The sequence below is a fragment of the Lipophrys pholis genome (genome assembly GCF_963383615.2).
Source record: "Lipophrys pholis genome assembly, chromosome: 20".
Lineage (NCBI taxonomy): Eukaryota > Metazoa > Chordata > Actinopteri > Blenniiformes > Blenniidae > Lipophrys > Lipophrys pholis.
This window is the reverse complement of record NC_137648.1, coordinates 1,361,637-1,383,338: the sequence shown is the minus strand read 5'-3', so window position 1 is coordinate 1,383,338 and position 21,702 is coordinate 1,361,637. Positions and strand designations below refer to the sequence as shown.

The 21,702-nt window shown below is 48.3% G+C and overlaps 1 protein-coding gene across 1 annotated transcript in view; it reads right to left on the bottom strand.

Annotated features, from left to right (window-relative positions):
• The window catches only part of sh3kbp1 (SH3-domain kinase binding protein 1), a 42,302-nt gene continuing 20,600 nt past the window's right edge, over positions 1-21,702 (bottom strand). Inside the window, exons 8-19 of the mRNA XM_080490042.1 lie at positions 12,306-12,369; positions 11,625-11,719; positions 10,906-11,001; positions 10,760-10,811; positions 10,606-10,677; positions 5,496-5,646; positions 5,337-5,407; positions 5,041-5,147; positions 4,805-4,942; positions 4,072-4,283; positions 3,916-3,979; positions 1-3,829 (exon numbers count right to left, since the gene is read on the bottom strand). Of these exons, the coding sequence (XP_080346168.1) occupies positions 3,791-3,829; positions 3,916-3,979; positions 4,072-4,283; positions 4,805-4,942; positions 5,041-5,147; positions 5,337-5,407; positions 5,496-5,646; positions 10,606-10,677; positions 10,760-10,811; positions 10,906-11,001; positions 11,625-11,719; positions 12,306-12,369 (1,161 nt within the window). The 3' untranslated portion in view covers positions 1-3,790. The remainder of the gene's footprint in view (positions 3,830-3,915; positions 3,980-4,071; positions 4,284-4,804; positions 4,943-5,040; positions 5,148-5,336; positions 5,408-5,495; positions 5,647-10,605; positions 10,678-10,759; positions 10,812-10,905; positions 11,002-11,624; positions 11,720-12,305; positions 12,370-21,702) is intronic.

Sequence of the window (21,702 nt, the reverse complement as noted above, 5' to 3'; positions counted from 1 at the left end):
TACAGTACATAATAGCATCTTTATTACACTGAAATATAAAAGTATATATATATTTATCACTATCCTGGAGAGAAAGGACCAAGTCAAGAAAACAACTTGTAGCCTCGGTTGTCGCAGTTTTCTCGTTGTCATACGAAAGACAGAAGAAAAACCCAAAAAGAAATAAAGATCTGGAGTCAAAAACAGGAAGGCCACAGTGACGGGTTGCCATAGATTCTGTGCACATATGAGGAAGGAAGGCCGCGACATGCTACCACACACACACACACACACACACACACACACGCACGCCAGGATCTTCCTTCACCTGCGAGGACCTTTCGCTCACTACATTCCTCCGACCGTTCGCCCGCCACCGCACCAGCACCACAGACGACATTGTTCAACGTGACGCCACCGGCACAGAGCAGATCTTCACCTCTCTGGAGTCGCGGGGCCAAAAGTGCAAAAGCGGAGAAAATAAAGTCTTTTTTTTTTTTGTTTGTTTTTTTTTTGTACAGAAGGCATTAACTTAAATATATCATACAGATGTGTTCATGCAGTGGACACGCGCTTTTCTTCACGGGTGATTTAATTTGCAGCCACATGTCGTCGTTAGAAAGACTTGGATGAGAAGATTGATACCGATGTCACGTCTGCACAGGGACAATAAAGCTTCAGACCAGAGGCCAGGAGCCCAGCTTAGCATGAAGACTGCTCCAATGGGGGGAAGCTGATTGATTTCCTAGGTGGTCTTTACTAGTTTATACTGGTATAAACCCATTTATACTGGTTTATACCCATCTAACCTTGTTTAGACTGGTTTAGACTGGTTTACACAGGGTTAAACTGGGTTAAACTGACTTAGAATTGTCCATGGCAGTTGGAAAAGGCCTCAACTGGTTTATACTTGTATTCGCCAGTTTAAACTGGTCTACACCGGTTTAAAGTTGTCTGGGCTGGTTTAACCTGGCTCAAACTGGTTTAAACTGGTCTGTGCATTTTTCTTTTTTTACATTGGTCTATTGTGGTTTGGAAATGTCCCATACTGGTTTAAACTAGTTTCCACTCGGAGAAAAAGGTTTTACTTGCTTGAACTGGTTTAAACTGGTTGATACTTGTCTATGCCAGTTTAAACTGGTCTGAACTGGTTTAAACCAGTTTATCCTTGCCAATGGCAGCTGGAAGTGGTTTCTACTTGTCTATCCCAGTTTAAACTGGTCTGAACTGGTTTATAATTGCAGATAGCAGTTGGAAGTGGTTTCTACTATCTTATACTTGTCTATGCCAGTTTAAACTGGCCAATAATTTAAACCATTTCAAGTCATCTATGCTGATTTACCCAGGTCATACTGGTTTAAACTGGTCTATGCTTTTAAAAACTTGTTAAAACTTGTTTAAAGAGGTCTATACTGGTTTAACCTGGGCCATCCTAGTTTAAACTGGACTTAAAACAACTGGTTCGTACCTGTTTAAACTGTCCTATGTTGGTTTATAAAGGTTTCCACTGAACAATGCTGGTTTAAACTGGACTATACAGGTTTGAAGAAATCTAGATTTCCCTGTGCAGGTTTATAACAATAAGCAAACCAGCTACAGCAGCCGGAACCAGTAGAAACCAGCGCAGACCAGCAAGGACGTGGTGTGCTTTTATTGCAGTACTAAAACTGCACAGAGCCAAGCTGCTGTTTCCCCGTCTTCATGCTAAGCTAAGCTAACCAGCGGCTAATCCGTCATCCTCAGATGTATATTTACTCCGTCAGATAGCACCGACAGTATCCGCACTTGTCATGTCAGCTGAAATAACAAATTGGTAACAGAGTTGTGGCACTTGGCTGCAGATTAAAAACTTTACGAGGAAATCCCAATGCTAATGCTGCCGAAAGCGGCGGATGCCTCAAAATCACCCGCCGGCGGTGTACCTCAGAAACATCCTGCGCGACGAGCTTTGATCGTGATCGTCACCCCCGAATCTGAATCCTGCCTTTAAAGGAGACGTATCGTGAGTTAGTGCCACGGGTCGTTAAAGAGGAAGACGTCAGGGACGAGCGATGGATGTAGTGGAGGAGGACATGGAGACGGTTTAACAGAAGAGGACGCAGGAGACGGAGGAAGCTAAAGAAAGACACGTATTGCTAAAAGTCTTCGTTCGCAGTGTTATCGCTTTACCTGAAAGTGACATCAATTTGTTCGATTTGTAAGTTCTTCAATGAGTTGTGCAAAATAGTAAAGTATCAGGAGCATTCGGAGTTAAAAAAAAACAAAAAAAAAAAAACAGGAGTCGGAACAAATAAACGCAGGAACTTAGCGAAGGATTAGCTATCGAGCTAACTACGATGTCGCTTATTCTCCTGGAAAGTGACAAATCGGAACGCGGTGGGGTTTAAGTTCAATCGGAGGAAGAACTTACAGCTTTACGGTAAGGCAAATAAAGCAGGATAAAGAATGAGGATGATCGTATCGACGGGGAAATACACGATACGTCCCCTTTAATTGTGCTGCGGTCGGCAGGATAAAGCAAAGACCTGAGCCGCATTTCCACGAAAGGCTACGGGAACTTTTCAAGGAACTTATGGAAGGACTATATAATCGAGCGATGTCCAAAAACACATCTGCCGGTTATTCTTTGTTATTGTTGCACGAGACGACACGGAGCACTGAGCGTCAAAAATGAACTTTTTCAATAAGGCCTGGCCTTTTCTTCATCGGTCCGTCTGCGATGCAGCCACTTTTGCAGCTTTGAGTTTTTCTTGAGGCGAGATGAAGACCAACGAAAATCTACCGGACGTTCAAATCTCTGCAATCAAGAGCGGCGCTGACACCGACTCAAAGGCCCCGTTCACACATTTTTCAAGTGAAAACCTTCGCTGCATTTCGGGTGTCCGTTTCCACGACGACGCCATTCGGAGGTGCTGAAAATGCAACTTTCCAAAAACGGCTCTCAAGGTGGAACTTTTAGAAAACGATCCGACACGGTTTGTGTGAAAATGATGGAGACGCTGCTACTAAATGGTTTTTCTATACATGTGCGAGTAGATGGATGATAACTCCAGAGTGTCGTGACGCCCAGTCCATATTCTCCTGGACTTTTATTTTGACAGTCACCGTAATATAACAATCCAACTTGGTGGTCTGTCCACTTCATTACAAAAACAAACAGCAGCACCCACTAGTGGCCCAACATGAAAACTGCATTGTTTTCAGCGTTTCTGACGTTGCCGTGGAAACGCAAATCTTTTCTGAAAAACGCAAAAAACGGTGCGTTTTCACTTGAAACGCTGTCGTGGAAACTTTGGCCTCGGTTCTTAGAAAAGTTCCTGTCGTGAAAACGCGGCTTTTGTGTTTCCCGATCCTAACCTTCAACTGAAAACACACATTCACACACGCTCTAACACACTCAGACACACACACACACACACACACACCGACAGGAGGCGAAGGCCGCAGTGTGGATGCAGAACAGCAGAGAGGTGGTCCGGAACCGACCGGGCTACGGAGGTCAACGTTTCCCCCACACGCAGAGACATGAAGTACCAGTGAGGTGGGTCCGTCAGTACCGGCGGCCCGGCGACAGACAGCAGTGAACCCAACAGAGAAGCCTCTTCAGAAGAGAAATAATAGCGACGTAAACACGGGATAAGGCGGCGTCTGGGGCGGCGGGGGGGGGGGGGGGAGGGAGGGAGGGGGGGGGTGTGGCTGTTTCCAAACGGCTGCTGATGGCCACGATCATTTGGCACGGACGTTGTTTTGGCTGAAAGTGTTTGCTTTATGAATGACGGCCTCCGACGCGGCGATGAGGATGCTTCAGTCTTCACTTCGACAGGCTCTTCTTTATGTGCTCTACTTCCACCTGCCACACAGACCATCAATCACCCGGTTAAAAACATGCAGGCGTAGCAGAACACCTTCAACGCATCATGTCGTTCATGTTCTCACCTGTAAACAAACACGAATCTTCTTCTCCTCGTCCAGCGCGTTGGACAGCTGCTTCATCTCTTGCCTGCAGTAACACACACACAGATCACACACACACACACACACAGTAACACCCTCCCACCCCTCCCCTCTCTGTGCCCCCCCCCTCCCCCTCACCTGTGCTGGCTCTTCAGCAGGTCGATGGAGGCCCTCAGGTCTCGCAGCTGGTTCCTGAGTTCCTCGAGTGTGGGCGGAGTCAGCGGCGAGTGCCGCAGCTCGGGGGAGGGGCTCAGACCCGAGGAGGAAGACGGGGAGGTGGGGCGATGGCTGGAGGTGGGCGGGGTCAGGACGGAGGGCTTAGCGGGCAGCGGCGCTTTACTGTCGAGGGTCTGACACAAAACACACACACACAACACAATTTCAAGCTTTTAGTATATTTTAGTACGACACGTGAAACTCAACTTGTATGAATCCAACACAGCAAATTAAACCAGATGTCCTGGCGCCATCCTGCTGAAGTTGAGGAGCTCCTCAGGCTTCTATCTCCTTAGTGAAGAGTTTGCGTGTCCTTCCTATGTCTGCATTGGTTTTCTCCAGCTATTCAAAAATATTAACATATAATATGGTGAAAACTTTTTAACACTATAGCAGAGGAGTTAAAGACTGATAATTAAGCTTTTAAAGAAAAAAAAAAAGATAAATATCTTAATAAATAGCACAATTACTTTCTTATATATTCTGGTATATTCTTCAATTTACCAGAGTTAGTTTAGAATAAACCATAAGTGACCAAACCAGTTATAAAATCCTGATAAAGGGTTAAATCTTGTGTCTTCATGTCGTTTGGATCCATAATAATGTGGAGTGTGTCGCCCCCTGCTGGACACACTGGGCAGTGCAGGGGTCTTACAGAGATGTTGGGAACCCCTTTCCTCAGGGAGACCTCGGCGGTCCGGGGGACGGGGGGCTCGCGCTCGTTCTTGACTCGCTCCTTGTCCTTCCTGTCCACCACGATGGGGAAGTCCAGGTCGGCGCTGGACAGAGACGCCTGGGAGACGGCGAGACAGGGAGAAGGAGGTCGTATCTGGACATAAACGTCCAATCAGACTCAAGATTTAGGCGCCGAGTGAATTTCGAGAGGCTGACCGGTGTGATGATCTGCGAGCGGGGCCGGCGGTCCGTCACCCTCGGCCGTGACGCCGTCGGGTGACTCAGCTTCTCCGTGGAAGACACGACCACGTCCAGGTCCACGTCTGCGCGCACACACACACACACACACACACACACACACACACACACACACACACACACACACACACACACACACACACACACACACACACACACGCACCAAAAAGAGCACACACACATACACGTGACTCACACGAGCAGAAGGGGGCGCTCTGACGCCTCCACCCTGCTTCGGCTGCTGCTCCACTCACCGGGGTCATGTGACCTGTCAGGGGCAGAATCTGGTGTTGAAGCCCCGCCCTCAGACTTGGGGCTCTCACTCCTGAGCAGGTAAACCACACAACACTGTTAGGCGTAACCTCTGGGGGGCGTGAGCATGCCGTGTTTTGTCTGTGTTTGTTTGTACTGACGCGAGTGTGGGCGGCCTCTCGGGGCGCCGCGGGGGCAGCGAGGACGAGGGAGAGGAGGAGGAGGAGGAGGAGGACTTTAGGGGGACGGGTTTCTTGGGGAGGGTTGACGGGAGGGCGGGCTTGGGGATGTCGCCGACCTTCACCTCCTCACCTACACACAAATCACACAACCAAACAGAAGCTCAGAAACTTTGACGCTCCAGATGCGGCGTCGGCGAACGGGAGGAAACGAAGACGCAAGCAGAAGAAAACTCTTATCGAGTTTGACCCGGAGCAGAGCGCAGGAGGAGGAGGACGAGGAGGAGGAGGAGGAGGAAGAGGAGGAGGAGGAGGACGAGGAGGAGGAGGAGGAGGAGGAGGAGGAGGAGGAGGAGGAAAGGTCTGACGGGGCCAGAGGCGGCAGGAGAAACCAGGCCAGAGAGAAGAAAGAGGAGGAAGACGATGACCAGAGTTCATCTTCAGCTCAAACACGAGATAAAAGACGTGCGTCTGATGCTTTAAGAAAATGTTAAATGTTTCTTCATCTCACATCCTGAGGTATTAATTCTTTGCATTGTTTCATATTAATGTTAGATTATGAATGAAATAATCTGAGTAAAGTAGATTATGTGTGAATTAAAGGGATGCGTTTGCTTGTCTTTCTACAATCACAATTATTTGCATTATTAGACCCTATTATTGTGTAAATATTCATTTGAATGGAGCTTCTTAATACCTTCAATGGATGTGGGATGAATTAATTCACACGTGGTTCTGGAAGATATTAAATATTAATGGAAAGTTAATGAGAAATGTACTTTATTGATCCTCCTGGGCGAACCTCTTCCACTCTATACATTTTAGCCATGACGTTCATATTCAAGTTCACATAGGAGCAGCAGTGGTGCAGCTTCAGGGGAGCTGCTGGGGGTCAAAGGTCAGAGTTCAACCTGTGAACCTCCGAACACAAGCTCTTCTTTAACTCTTCCCAGCCTCTTAACAGAGACGCTGAAGGTTAAACGCTTTAGTTTCTCATGTATTGTGAGATTTATGGCCTCTGGTTACAAAGAAAGGAGGAAAAACCTGAAAGAATTATTTAATTTTGGAATTCTGTATTTTTATTCATGATGGAAAAGCCAGAATAATAAAAATAAATGTTGGAATATTTCAGGTTGTGTGTAATAAATATGAAATATACGAATGTATAGAAAGGAAATATTATATATCCACACAGATTTTCTTTCCCTCGTGTCCTGCCTCTTTGCGTCCATGATCCTCCTCACTGACCTTCCTCTCCTCCTCCTCCTCCTCCTCCTGACTCCCTCCTCATCACCCTGTTCTCTCTGCCTTCAATGCGTCCTCACCATCCCGCTGCCTCGTTCACATACATGAACTCCGAGTCTCACGTTCTCCTTCATTCCTCTGGGATTCAAACCTCCACTTCTCCGGATCAAACAACCGACTTTTTAACGTGAATCTTTACATTTGCTTAAACAACGAGTACATCAACTGAGAGGCAGAGGAAACGAGATCATCGTGACAAAATATGAGAATCATTTAACAGGAGTGGAAATGTGTGCTTATCTTATCACATATATGTACTCCTACCTTCTTTATTTGGTTCTTTATCGTCATCCCAGCCTTCTGTACTGATACCCAGCCTCTCCCCTGTAGCTTCACATCAAATCTATATATTATCTATTTATAGATTTAGGTGAATTAGGTTTAGATCATAAGAAAAAACATGGCATTGTGTACATTTTAGCCATTTACCATGTATTTATTCTTGCTTCGTCTCACATCAAGCAATGAAAATGATTGTTTCTTACAGGTTTTCTCTGTTTGCACGTCTGTGACTTAAGATTTGCTTCACTAATAAAAACCAACAGGAATGTCTTTGTTTGGGTGAAACAGTGATGTTATTGTGGAAGCAGCTCAAAGCGTCTGTCTGTCCCACACGGTGGTGACAGCCGGTGTTTATAGAGATTAAAACCAGGGGGGGACGGGGGGGGACGGGGGGGACGGACGACTTCCTGCTCCAGGCTGCTGTCGATGCGCTCGCTTCATCAAACTTTTATTATTTCTCCACAAAGAAGGCTCCTCTTCTACTCCTGTTTCAACATCTAACCTGTTTTGATGTTGCGTTATCTCTTTACCCAGCATGCACTCTGTCTTGGATTTACTGATAATAAAGGAGTGATAGTAGAAACTATTCAGTCCATCTCAGCACAAATTTGGGAAAAACAAAATTCCACATAATAAGGAACAAATAAAAATGAGAACATTTGCACATTAGCAGGCTGATGTAGACGTCTGCCTCCGCCTACATGCGTCCACTAGGAGACAAGACGTGTTAGTGGACAAAGTCCTGCTCAGGATTACTTCTTGGTTTGAGTAACAGCGTTTCCTGTTTCACCTGACCTGGTAAAAGACGTGTTAGTGGACGAAGTCCTGCTCAGGATTACTTCTTGGTTTGAGTAACAGTGTTTCCTGTTTCACCTGACCAGGTAAAAGACGTGTTGCTTCACGCTGCAGCAGCAGAGTTAAAGAGGATTCAGTCCGTTTCTATGGATCCAGGCCAAAAGGTTTGAAAAAATTAGATTTTGAACCTGAATGTTCAAGGTTTGATCTTCAATTTTGAAAAATAAAAAACAAAATAAGTGTATTTTTTTCACTTTACATATAATTCTGGTTCTGCTCTGGAATTCTTTTGATAATTTTTTTTTTTTCATTTTTCACTCTTAAATATACTTTTTTAAGGTCTTTGATTTTCCAGTTGCAGGTTTAATGTTTTCAGTTTAGGATCAGATTTTTTTCACATTCAAATCCTGTTTTCAAGTTTCAATTTCTTTTTTCACTTTCAAAACTTTCTTTCACTTTCAGATCGTTTTCTTTCAGGTTGAAACTTCTGGCGCTGTTGTGGCGCGGCGGCGTGGTTAGTGTGCCGGTATTTGGCTCGACGGTAAATCTCCATTTGAAACCCACTTAAATGTTCCGCTCACAAAGGGCAAATCTTGTCATGGTTTTAGGCAGAAATCTGTGTTTTGGCCGTCCATCCTGTCCAAAAACTGGTGATGGAACAAGTAGGATTGTCAGTATTTCAATCAAAATCTGAATTTTCACAGCAAAGAATCTTTTATTCTTCAATGAAAAGCATGAATGATGAGCAGTTATCCTAACACGTCAACATTTTGGCAAGAAAAATCCATCCGAGTTCCTCCCTTCAGCATCTGAACGCATCACGATGAGTCAGAGAATTACGAACCAATCAGAGGCCGCCTCTCAAAAGGTATACCCCACATGGTGTTACTTGATCAATCACGTCGCTTGTTACTGGGCGGAATACAAACCGGATGTCAGTCGCAAGTTGTTTACTGGAGACAATCAGACGATCAGACGGTGAAAAGTAGTGACGGAGGTTCTAGACAGATTCTAGAGGAGGTGGACTATCGTCTTTTCAGAACAACGACGGCTTGACGGCTGGCTGCCTAAAACGATGAATCCCGCACCGCTTTTCTTTACCAAAACAACTTCTGGTTAAAACGACAGATTATGGCCACGCGCTCTAAAGGTCGGCCTCTAAATATGTATGTTTTTATTTGTTTTTATGATTTCATGCTTCCTTAAAACTCACTTTGTAATAATGTCGCATTTTGTAATATAATCCTTGAACACAATTTCTAATAAACTTTGCTGTATTTTATACTAACTTGTTACATGTTACAAGAGTTATTACACAATGTGTGTGCGCCACTTTTAATTTTTTTTTAAAGAAAATGTAATAATTTTGTACTTTATGTAATATATATTTCCCCTTTATTGATAGACATGGTTCTATGTTTAATAATGAGAGAAAACTTAAGATTGTGCTCCTGTCCTGCCAACACAGAAATAATAGAATCTAAATGACGTGGAACTTTTTAGATCGTCTGCCATCGTGGCTGGTAGAGTTTTAAAGTTACAAGACAAAGAGTATTTCCACCAGACATTTCTTTTCTCTTGAGGACGTGAAACCAGATTGTAAAGTGAAACCAGATTGTAAAGTGAAACCAGATTGTAAAGTGAAACCAGATTGTAAAGTGCCACTGAGTGTATTAAACCATTTAACCCACATGTTGTAATAACTGCTGCAGTGTAACAAGTTATTACAAAATGCGTTCAAGCCTGATTACAAAATGAGATTATTACAAAAATGACTACAAAGCCCAATTACAAAAAAAGGGTTTGGAAAGATTGTATGAATGTCATTATGAATTAGATGGCAGCTTTACATCTTAAAACAAAGAAGAAGATTTAACAGCCTCAAAAGAAGTCTTGGATGATTTTCAAGAGAAACAATCAAACAAGTGGCGGAGCGACGAGCAGCCAACGAGGTGGATCTGCAGCAACGTGACGAAATATTCCGTAAATACACGACCGCTTAAACGGTTTCTGAAACAAAAACAACAATACTTGAAACGCTGCGTGAGCGGAGATGTGAAGACGTGCAGCGTTTCAACAATCAACTGCATGGAAAGCCGGAGGAACAACTCCAGGACGATTCCAGTCCATGTAAAAGATCGTAGGGATTTTTTTTAAGCTCGTTAAAACATAAAGATCCGCCATGAAGAGCTGTAAATAAACCTCATGAATCACTTTAAAACGCACCTGTTTTTCAGTCTAATCTCTATATATGTCGGTATATGTCTATATATATATTGAGTAAAAACTGAGCGTCCTTCTCCAGTGTGTGACATCACGATGACCGAAGACAAACTCTTCAGAACGTCTCTGATGGTGAGCGTGAGGAAGTGGGAGGAGCTAAAGTCACATATCAGATTAAAAAGATGGCCGTTCTCCAGGATCTCGTCTTTTAAGACCGTTTTTAAAAACAAGCGCAGCTGTGACACGATCCGACACACCACCTCCCGCTGTAGATCTGAACTGAGCTGACGGAGTCTGTGGAATGTTGAAACGTTTCAATCTGTGTCCCACTGAGGACTTTCAGGTTCCTTCCAGACGAACGTCTCGGCTGTTCGGTGACTAAAGTGATTCTGGTGTTAACAAGACGCAGGTTAGTTGTTCGGTGAGCAGCACAAGAGATTTAGCGTTGAGGTGGAGCAGCTGATGAAGCAGGAGGCGGAGGCTTTACCTCGGTCCTGGTCCCTCTGAGGAAGATGTTCCGGACGCTCCGGCGGGACTTTCTTTACCTCCGCCTTTTTCTCTACAGGTCAAAGTTCACATTTTCTCCTTTAGACGTGTCTGAAGCGTTTCGCTCCTGTCGCACACGGAGGACGAGTGTTTACCTGGGGGGTGTTTGGCCGACGGCGCGCTGGGAGGAGGAGGCTTCTTCGGTCTCTGCAAACGGAAACGTCACTTTAAAAAAAACAAACAAACAAACAACCACCTTGGAATCGTCTTGGGTTTTTAAGTGGAGTCGTCGCTCTCTCACCTCTTTCTCCACTTCTAGCAGCTTGACGAAGTTGTCTGGGAAGACGCCCTGCCGTCCTCCGATCTCCCCCATCCACCAGCCGGCATCGGCGCAGTCCTGGACACAACAGCTTACTTTATTGGCTTTAATAGATTTAAAATGGTTCAAATGAGGAGATTACCAGCAGGTGTTAAGTTATGGACCATTATCTAATTTCCCTTTTCCACGGTGCGATCGGACCCAAAGCGTTTTTCATTTATCGAACTATTTATTGGTTGTGACGGACCTGCTGTAAAACCTACGAGCTGCATCTTATTAGAATAGAGAAATGTGCACCAATAACGTTAGGATATAAAGGGTTAAATCTGAGCTTTGATGGCGGAGAACATTGAGTTGGATTTGAGTGAAGCAGTGACGTAGCCTGGAGCAGGCGTCTCTGAGTCAGCAGGTCGCACTGACCCTGCAGAGGGACGGGAGGAGGATCCTTTAAAGGGAAAGGACCGAAAAATTACTGGAACTTTAGGTTTGTTTCAGCTCATCTTTTGTTCCAGGTCCGGAAGAAGCCGACGCCACAGCCGCATTCCACTTTCTAAAGAGCCCAATAAAACAACACTAAAGCCTCCATTCATAATATATCTCCCTTGTCTTCCTCTCCTCTGTTCACATTTACTCACGTGCAGACGGCTTTCAATCCTCTTTTATTTCCTCTTCGTGCCGTGTGTTGTTTCACTGGCGCTCACCTTGGTGATGATGTTGAGGATTTCTCCTTCCTTGATGGACAGCTCGTCTTCATTTTGTGCTTCATATGGAAAAAGGACTTTACACTGCTCCCGCCCTGACAAGTCCAAACACAACAGACACTGAGCAGCCGCTTCAGAAAGTACAGCTAAAAACACAACGCAATGGTGAGAAGATCATTATTATTACTATTATTATGTATAATAATCATTTTAAAAAGGTAATAATAAAACCATAATAATAATAATGACATATCTACAAAACCACAGAAACAACCAAACTCATTTGTTTTTCTTCTTGTTTGCCTTCCTGAATGCATTCCAGCTCTCAAATCTTAAAAGCGGCCACTCGGAAGGGCGATTTCAGAACCAGGAAGATAAGAAAAATACGAAACAATGCTCTATTAGAATGAAAGGAAACCTGCATGAAACGAGGGAAGTGATGAATGAAAGGCTGCAGAATAAACCGAGTCTGATACGAGCAGACGGAATGTTTATGAGGAGCCGTTCTCAAGGTCCCTGCTTCAACGTCTTTTATTTTGAAAGTGTTTGTATGAATGTGTGTATGTGTGTATGTGTCTCCATATGTGTGTGTGTGTGTGTGTGCTTCCTGTACGGATATGAGTAAACCAATCACTTCCTGTCGGGGTGTAGAAGGCGTGTGGGCTCTCTGCAGCTCCTCACCTTTCGCTTTGCTGTCGGGTTCAGTCTTCATGTTCTCCACTGCGGCGCTCTTCCCCTCGCTGACCTGAGACACAGACAGGAAATCACCGCTTTTATGACATTCTGACTAAAATACAACATTTTAACCCTGCAAGCAATCTACCCTTTATTATATCTTTAAGTTAAATGCATCAATCAGTCGGAAGGAAAACATTATTTCCAAACAGCAATTGTGCAAATAAACTAACAAAAATACAATTTAATCATCTTGTATTGTAATTGTCATCAAATATTAACAAACTATTAATTAAATTAGTTTGAAAAAAACAAGGAAGAAATACAGAAATTCTCCTTTACAGTCCGATAAAGGGTTAACTGCCTGAATAAACGCACAACATACAAGAAGAGTGACTGATGGAGAAGTTTTAATGAAGAAAATTTTAAATCACATTCGTAATGGTATGTTTATATTAGTGTTGTCATGACAACGTGAGGCTCCTCCCTCTAAGGTGCGACATTTACGCGAACCTTTTGAAAACGAAGTTTCTGAAAAATAAAACGGCGCGTTTCCACTGGAACCGCTGTCGTGTAGACGTGGCCGAACGCAGAGCGTGGCTCAACGCAGAGCGTGGCTCAACGCAGAGCTGAACGCGGAGCTGAACGCGGAGCGTGGCCGAACGCGGAGCGTGGCGGAAGGCGGAGCGTGGCGGAACGCGGAGCGTGGCGGAACGCGGAGCGAGGCGGAACGCGGAGCGAGGCGGAACGCGGAGCGTGGCGGAACGCGGAGCGTGGCGGAACGCGGAGCGAGGCAGAACGCGGAGCGTGGCGGAACGCGGAGCGTGGCGGAACGCGGAGCGAGGCGGAACGCGGAGCGAGGCGGAACGCGGAGCGTGGCGGAACGCGGAGCGAGGCGGAACGCGGAGCGAGGCGGAACGCGGAGCGAGGCCCAACGCGGAGCGAGGCCCAACGCGGAGCGAGGCGGAACGCGGAGCGAGGCGGAACGCGGAGCGTGGCGGAACGCGGAGCGAGGCGGAACGCGGAGCGAGGCCCAACGCGGAGCGAGGCCCAACGCGGAGCGAGGCCGAACGCGGCCGAACGCGGAGCGAGGCCCAACGCGGAGCGAGGCGGAACGCGGAGCGAGGCGGAACGCGGAGCGTGGCCGAACGCAGAGCTGAACGCGGAGCTGAACGCGGAGCGTGGCCGAACGCGGAGCGAGGCGGAACGCGGAGCGTGGCCGAACGCGGAGCGAGGCGGAACGCGGAGCGAGGCGGAACGCGGAGCGAGGCGGAACGCGGAGCGTGGCGGAACGCGGAGCGTGGCCGAACGCGGAGCGTGGCGGAACGCGGAGCGAGGCGGAACGCGGCCGAACGCGGAGCGAGGCGGAACGCGGAGCGAGGCGGAACGCGGAGCGTGGCCGAACGCGGAGCGAGGCGGAACGCGGCCGAACGCGGAGCGAGGCGGAACGCGGAGCGAGGCGGAACGCGGAGCGAGGCGGAACGCGGAGCGTGGCCGAACGCGGAGCGTGGCCGAACGCGGAGCGAGGCCCAACGCGGAGCGAGGCCCAACGCGGAGCGAGGCGGAACGCGGAGCGAGGCCCAACGCGGAGCGAGGCCCAACGCGGAGCGAGGCCCAACGCGGAGCGAGGCGGAACGCGGAGCGAGGCGGAACGCGGAAACGAGGCGGAACGCGGAGCGAGGCGGAACGCGGAGCGAGGCCGAACGCGGAGCGTGGCAGAACGCAGAGCGTGGCAGAACGCGGAGCGTGGCAGAACGCGGAGCGAGGCCGAACGCGGAGCGAGGCGGAACGCGGAGCGAGGCCCAACGCGGAGCGAGGCGGAACGCGGAGCGAGGCCCAACGCGGAGCGAGGCGGAACGCGGAGCGAGGCGGAACGCGGAGCGAGGCGGAACGCGGAGCGTGGCCGAACGCGGAGCGTGGCCGAACGCGGAGCGAGGCCCAACGCGGAGCGAGGCGGAACGCGGAGCGAGGCCCAACGCGGAGCGAGGCGGAACGCGGCCGAACGCGGAGCGAGGCCCAACGCGGAGCGAGGCGGAACGCGGAGCGAGGCCCAACGCGGAGCGAGGCGGAGCGAGGCGGAGCGAGGCGGAACGCGGCCGAACGCGGAGCGAGGCCCAACGCGGAGCGAGGCGGAACGCGGAGCGTGGCCGAACGCGGAGCGAGGCCCAACGCGGAGCGAGGCCCAACGCGGAGCGAGGCCGAACGCGGAGCGAGGCCGAACGCGGAGCGAGGCGGAACGCGGAGCGTGGCGGAACGCGGAGCGAGGCCCAACGCGGAGCGAGGCCGAACGCGGAGCGAGGCCGAACGCGGAGCGAGGCGGAACGCGGAGCGTGGCCGAACGCGGAGCGAGGCGGAACGCGGAGCGAGGCGGAACGCGGAGCGTGGCGGAGCGTGGCGGAGCGTGGCCGAACGCAGAGCGTGGCAGAACGCAGAGCGTGGCAGAACGCAGAGCGTGGCAGAACGCAGAGCGAGGCCGAACGCGGAGCGAGGCGGAACGCGGAGCGTGGCGGAACGCGGAGCGAGGCCCAACGCGGAGCGAGGCGGAACGCGGAGCGAGGCGGAACGCGGAGCGAGGCGGAACGCGGAGCGAGGCGGAACGCGGAGCGTGGCCGAACGCGGAGCGAGGCGGAACGCGGAGCGAGGCGGAACGCGGAGCGAGGCGGAACGCGGAGCGTGGCGGAGCGTGGCGGAGCGTGGCGGAGCGTGGCCGAACGCAGAGCGTGGCAGAACGCAGAGCGTGGCAGAACGCGGAGCGTGGCAGAACGCGGAGCGTGGCAGAACGCGGAGCGAGGCCGAACGCGGAGCGAGGCGGAACGCGGAGCGTGGCGGAACGCGGAGCGAGGCCCAACGCGGAGCGAGGCGGAACGCGGAGCGAGGCCGAACGCGGAGCGAGGCGGAACGCGGAGCGAGGCCGAACGCGGAGCGAGGCGGAACGCGGAGCGAGGCGGAACGCGGAGCGTGGCCGAACGCGGAGCGAGGCGGAACGCGGAGCGAGGCGGAACGCGGAGCGTGGCGGAGCGTGGCGGAGCGTGGCCGAACGCAGAGCGTGGCAGAACGCAGAGCGTGGCAGAACGCAGAGCGTGGCAGAACGCAGAGCGTGGCAGAACGCAGAGCGTGGCGGAGCGTGGCCGAACGCAGAGCGTGGCAGAACGCAGAGCGTGGCCCAAAGAGAGTCGGTGTAAACAGAGAAGCACTGATCTGGTCCAAATTCAACCAGTCTTCTACTTTCACCTTTTCACTTTTTCTCCCAAATAGATTTCACAGTAGATTCAGTTAGTTACTTCAGCTTTGACACCAAAATACCCCGATAAAAATCCTATCCTGGAAATCTAAAACTCTTGAGTTTAAAAGTCGAATGAGAAGAGACGATTTCTTCAGTCGGGGGCAGTTAAAGCGCCCCTTGTTCCCCCGGCCGGAGTGGATCCCCGGGCGGTGTTTGTGGAGCCGGGGTGGCTCCTCCACAGGAAAACACACACTCACAGCAGCCGGTTTGTCCAACCGCACACACACACACACACACACACACACACACACACACACACACACACACACACACACACACGGCTCTGTTCAGGTCGGCCGTGGAGAAACCCCCCTCCCCCTTCCCCCTGCCTCCCCCTCCCTCCTCCTCACCTCCTCCTCACCTCCCCCTCCCCCTCCCTCCCCCTCCCCCTCCCAACGAGGAGCCGTCACACCTCACATGACCTCCAGCTCGGTTCTCTTAAAAGAACGGTTCCATTACGAGGAAATGTAATTCATCATTTAATATAGAAATATGAAGGTAGACTTGCCTTCAATGTGCCCGAATGGGGTACGACCACGCAGCAAATGTACTTTTGACATCATCTGATGGTGGTTAGTGTCGAAGCTGGAACACGTGGCTTCATTAAAAGCGTGTAAACTGATCACAGGAGAGATTTCAGCAGGAAGCAGCAACTCCAGAAGAATCTCTTATTTGTGTGGAAACTTTTCGCAGTTTAAAGAATTTTGTTCACAATTATATCAATATATATCAAATAAAACTCACACAGTGGTGTCGCGGTTCGGGTTTTGTGTCTGATCCTCTACCTTCCATAAACAAGCACTGAGGCCCCCGGTCACATGATGCTTCAAGTGAAAACCCCTCCATTTTGCTTTTTAAACCCTCAAACACATGTGTATTGTTGTTTCTTGATATTCTATGTAAGTCTGATTCATGCACGCAAAGATATTCATCAGTTAAGTGTTTTATCCACGTCCGAGGCTATTTCTAACTGTAATGCAGCCGGCCGCCACTAGTCTGAGCTACAGAGCCGTCAGACAGCAGCGTTGGGCCTCGTGAAATCGCATTTTGCCGTGAGCGGTGGGAATGGTACGGACTAGCTGGAACCAGCAGAGGGTGGTGGTGCAACTTTATGAATGCAAACTGTCATTAAACCCAGAAGAAGAAAAAGAAGAAGCATTGAAAACCATGTAATTCACATGTTGGGCCACCAGTTGGTGCCGTTGAACAATCCACTCTAAACAACAACGGTAGAACACAGACATTCTAGTGGACAGGCAACCAAGTTGGATTGTTTTTACGGTGACTGTCAAAATAAAACTCCCAGGGAGAATATGGACTGGGAGTCATGACACGTGCAGAACAACTATTTCCCCCCGTTTCCATGGAGCCCGAGCGTTTTCAAAAAGTTGCATTTTCAGTGGCCGTGAGTGCCGTTGATCAACCAAGAAAACATGCATATTTCAGGAGCTGAATCCGGGATTCCGGGTGTTTTGGGAGTGAATCCCTCCTGGTGAACCAGCGTTCGTCCTTCTGCAGAGGAGGTGGAGAATGAGTCAAACTGTAAACTCAGCTGATCTGACGCCACGGTGACTTTGAGTCACGGGGCGAAGGAAAAAAAACCCTAAAAAAACCAAAGAGGAGAGCAGCAAACACTCCTCCCTTCAGGAGAACAGATTGTGAATCAAACAGGAGCGGTGAAGTTCTGGAGACGCTTTTCCTTTGTAGCTCCAGAGCTCCTCATTAGGGAGCCCCGTCACCGGGCGCTCCATAAAGCAGCATAACAGCCTCCCGCACAGCAGGACAGGCTGACACACATCCTACACACACACACACACACACACACACACACACACACACACACACACACACACACACACACACACACACACACACACACACACACACACACACACAGACTTGTGATTGGTCCTCATCTTCCTGTCGTATTTCAAGTTTGTTCTGCTATTAATCAAAGAACAATTGTACAAAATACTGAATACATTCATTTTAAACAAGATTTTTAATATTTTTTTTTTAACCCTTCATTGGGAAATTTACTAGATTCTGTTATATTTTCTTGCAGTCGATGACAGAAACTACAAATGAACCCCTAACGTCTTAATATTTATGTTAAACTTCTCCCTCAGTGTCCAGTAAATCCTAATTAGGGTCATTTTAACAGCTAATACATATAATTGGAGGACAGTACAACACTTTATAGAAACCAAATGAGTCTCCATGGCAACAGATGCTGATCTCCTCTGATCTCCTCCTTGAGGAACATTTGTTGTTTGGCTGAGCGAAAGGAGACGCAACGTAAGAACAATTTCAAATGTGGCAGAAGGTTTATTACACGTGTTGAAAATATGAGCTGAACTGTTGTAAGGTTCAGGATCAGACACCGAACGCTTCACTTCAATAAGTTAATGCGACAGTAAAAGCCACCAAACGAAGGTTCTTCTTCACACAAAGTCAAACTGCAGTGAGTGAAGGTGAAACTCCTCCGATCAGATTAGATCAGGATCTAAACAGACGGAGGAGGAACCTCTTAGAACGGCTTCAGTCTGCACACAGGAAGAGGAAACCACGTTTTTTTCTATGAACTGAAACTTTAATGACGCATCAAACTGTGCAACCTGGAAATTAGGTCTGGAATTCGGACAAAATCCAGAACTTTAACATTTTTCTTCATTCTAGAAATGTAAGAAATCTCACAAATTGCTCAACGGTGCCAGACTAGAACTTTCACAAATGTTACAACTCTTTCTCTCAATCTAGAACTGCGGCGGGTTTAAGAACACCTACAGAATCTATGACTCTCGGGACCTAACAAATTGTACAAATTCTGGACCTCTGGAAGATCTAGAACTCCACAAAAATCATTGAAATCCTCCTGATTCTCAAACTCTACAGATTCAAGACGCTCATTCTAGAACTCTGGATGATTCTAGATCTCTTATAAATCTATGACTCTCACAGATGCTGCCACTCTAAAGAAATCCAGATTCCAGAATCACTGAACTCCTGGTTATACTGAAGCTGACAGGTTCTTGAGCTTTCAGCTGATTGTAAGACCTTTAGAGATTTTTACCATCTTCTAGAACTCTCACAAAGTCTCCAACTCGTCTTAATTCTTGAACCCTGGCAGATTCTCCAACCTCAACCTATTGTTGAACACTCACAAATTCCAGAACAGATTCCCGAGAGATGCAGATTTTACAACCCCGGGCACATTCTAGAACCCTCCCATGTTCTTGAATCCTCACAGACGTCACAACTCTCAGATTCTAGAACTCTGACAGACTCCAAGGACGTCACAAATCTAGAACCTTGAAGGACTCTACAACTCTAACACGTTCTAGAGCTCAGAGAGAATGTAGACCTCTCACACTCTTCAACTCTTCCTGATTCTCAAACCCTGACGTATTTTCAAACCGTCACAAATTCTAGAAATCTGACAGAATCTAAGGATGTTGCAAATTCTAAAAGATTGTAGAACTCTGAAGGTTTCCACAACACATTCTTTAACTCCCACAGATTCTGAAACTCTCGGAGCGGTTTGACTGTCCAGTCTTTAAAAATGTTAAACCTCTCACAGCTTCTAAAACATGTCAACCCTGAAAGATTCTAGAACTCTCTCAACTGCCAGATTCCTAGAAGCTCCCATCTCTGCTTCACAGACTTCTTACATTAGAACTGAAGTCACAAGAGCACTGAGTAGTCCTGAAGCTGGTGGTGGCGGGTACAGCAGAACCATCTGGAGACAGGAGCAGAGAGAAGTGAACCTACCGTCCTCCTCCTCGGGTTTCCAGACGCTGTGAGAGGCGAAGCTGTGCTGCATCAGCTGCAGCACAAGACCTGAGTGTGTCAGTGAATCAATCTCTCTCTCTCTCTCTCTCTCTCTCTCTCTCTCTCTCTCGCTCTCTCTCTCGCTCTCCCCCCCCCCCCCTCCCCCCCCCCTCTCTCTCCCCCCCTCTCGCTCCCCCCCCCCCCGTCTCTCTCTCTCTCACTTCTGCTTTAATAGTCAAATCCCTGCAGGGTGTGAGTTAATGTGTGTGTGTGTGTGTGTGTGTGTGTGTGTGTGTGTGTGTGTGTGTGTGTGACCATGAAACCACGTCCTGTGTTGTAAAGCTGAACCAGAAGAAGCGGAGGAACTCCAGCTTCCTCCCCTCGCTGCTCACTGATCACGGTGTTACGAACTTCACGTGTTTATATTTCCAGTGGATCCAGTTCCCACGATGTTTCAAGTGAAAACGCGTCGTTCTTTTATTTCTTTGTTCTTTTTTTTTCCCAGAAAAGTTTCAGCTTCACAAAGCAACGTTTTGAAAAAGACGTCAGTTTCCACGGGAACGGCAGGAAGACCGAAAACAATGTAGTTAGCATGCCAGGCCACTAGTGGGTGCTGTTGGTTGCTTTTGTAATGAAACCACACACACACACACACACACACACACACACACACACACACACACACACACACACACACACACACACACACACACACACACACACACACACACACACACACACACACACACACACACACACACACACACACACACAGAACAATACTGTATTAACATTAACAGGAGGACACAGACATTCTAGTGGACAGACGACCAAGTTGGGTTGTCAATACAGTGACCGTCAAAATAAAAGTGCCAAGTCCAGGAGAACATGGACTGGGAGTCATGACACTCTGGAGGAAACTTTGTTGATGTACTGAGCATGTGCAGAACAACGATTTACAAAAGCTGCGGCGCTCAGGTGCAATAGCAGAAGTTAGAATGTGAAATCACATTCCATTGCCATTTCGAGCTTTGGAGAATCTTATGAACGCATCACGCCGTGTGAGATCAGCGCCAGACGAAGGAGCCTTTCACATTCGGATAGTCCAGGACCCGGTTCACTTGGGAGGGGGCGGAGCCGAGATTATTCACTCCTTCATTTGGTTCACATTCACTTTAGAGATCAAACCTCCTGGAAAATCTCCTGCAGTTACACCTGCTGCTGGTGTGGGGGCGCTGTCGCCTGAAACAAACTCTGACCAGAGAGGAAGTGAAGAAGAAACACGGCTCATTGATTGGTGCGGTGGTGGCTAGGCTAGTTAGCTCGTGGCTAATGGATAGCCTCAATCAACCGTGATATAAAGTCTTCAGACCAGATATCAATGAGTCTTCCTCACTACGTCTTCCTCACTACTTCTTCCTCACTACTTCTTCCTCTCTACTTCTTCCTCTCTACTTCTTCCTCACTACTTCTTCCTCTCTACTTCTTCCTCTCTACTTCTTCCTCACTACTTCTTCCTCACTACTTCTTCCTCTCTACTTCTTCCTTACTACTTCTTCCTCTCTACTTCTTCCTCTCTACTTCTTCCTCACTACTTCTTCCTCTCTACTTCTTCCTCTCTACTTCTTCCTCTCTACTTCTTCCTCTCTACTTCTTCCTCACTACTTCTTCCTCTCTACTTCTTCCTCACTACTTCTTCCTCTCTACTTCTTCCTCTCTACTTCTTCCTCACTACTTCTTCCTCTCTACTTCTTCCTCACTACTTCTTCCTCTCTACTTCTTCCTCTCTACTTCTTCCTTACTACTTCTTCCTCTCTACTTCTTCCTCTCTACTTCTTCCTCTCTACTTCTTCCTCACTACTTCTTCCTCTCTACTTCTTCCTCTCTACTTCTTCCTCTCTACTTCTTCCTCTCTACTTCTTCCTCTCTACTTCTTCCTCACTACTTCTTCCTCTCTACTTCTTCCTCTCTACTTCTTCCTCACTACTTCTTCCTCTCTACTCCACGTCTGGCCGCATTATTTTTCTGCGTCTGCTTCTTCTGATTCACGCGGTTAGCTTTGTTTGTCTACTACCCAGAATGCATTGCGCTCTATGAATCCTATCCCCCCGTCCTCTCACCCCGTCTGCTGGAAAGATCATTAACGAATCGAGATCGGTGATTTTAAAGGGACCAGAGATCGTTTTCTCGCTCTGGTTCAGGGTTCCTGGGCGAGTTCTCGTCACTCAAACAAAACGTTTTTCCTGAAGAGAACTTTGGTCTGAACCAAACTGGGGACCGTGAACGCGCCCTAAAATTCCAGAGGGGTTCCCTTCTGACAAGCGTCAAACATATTCATAAATCATTTGA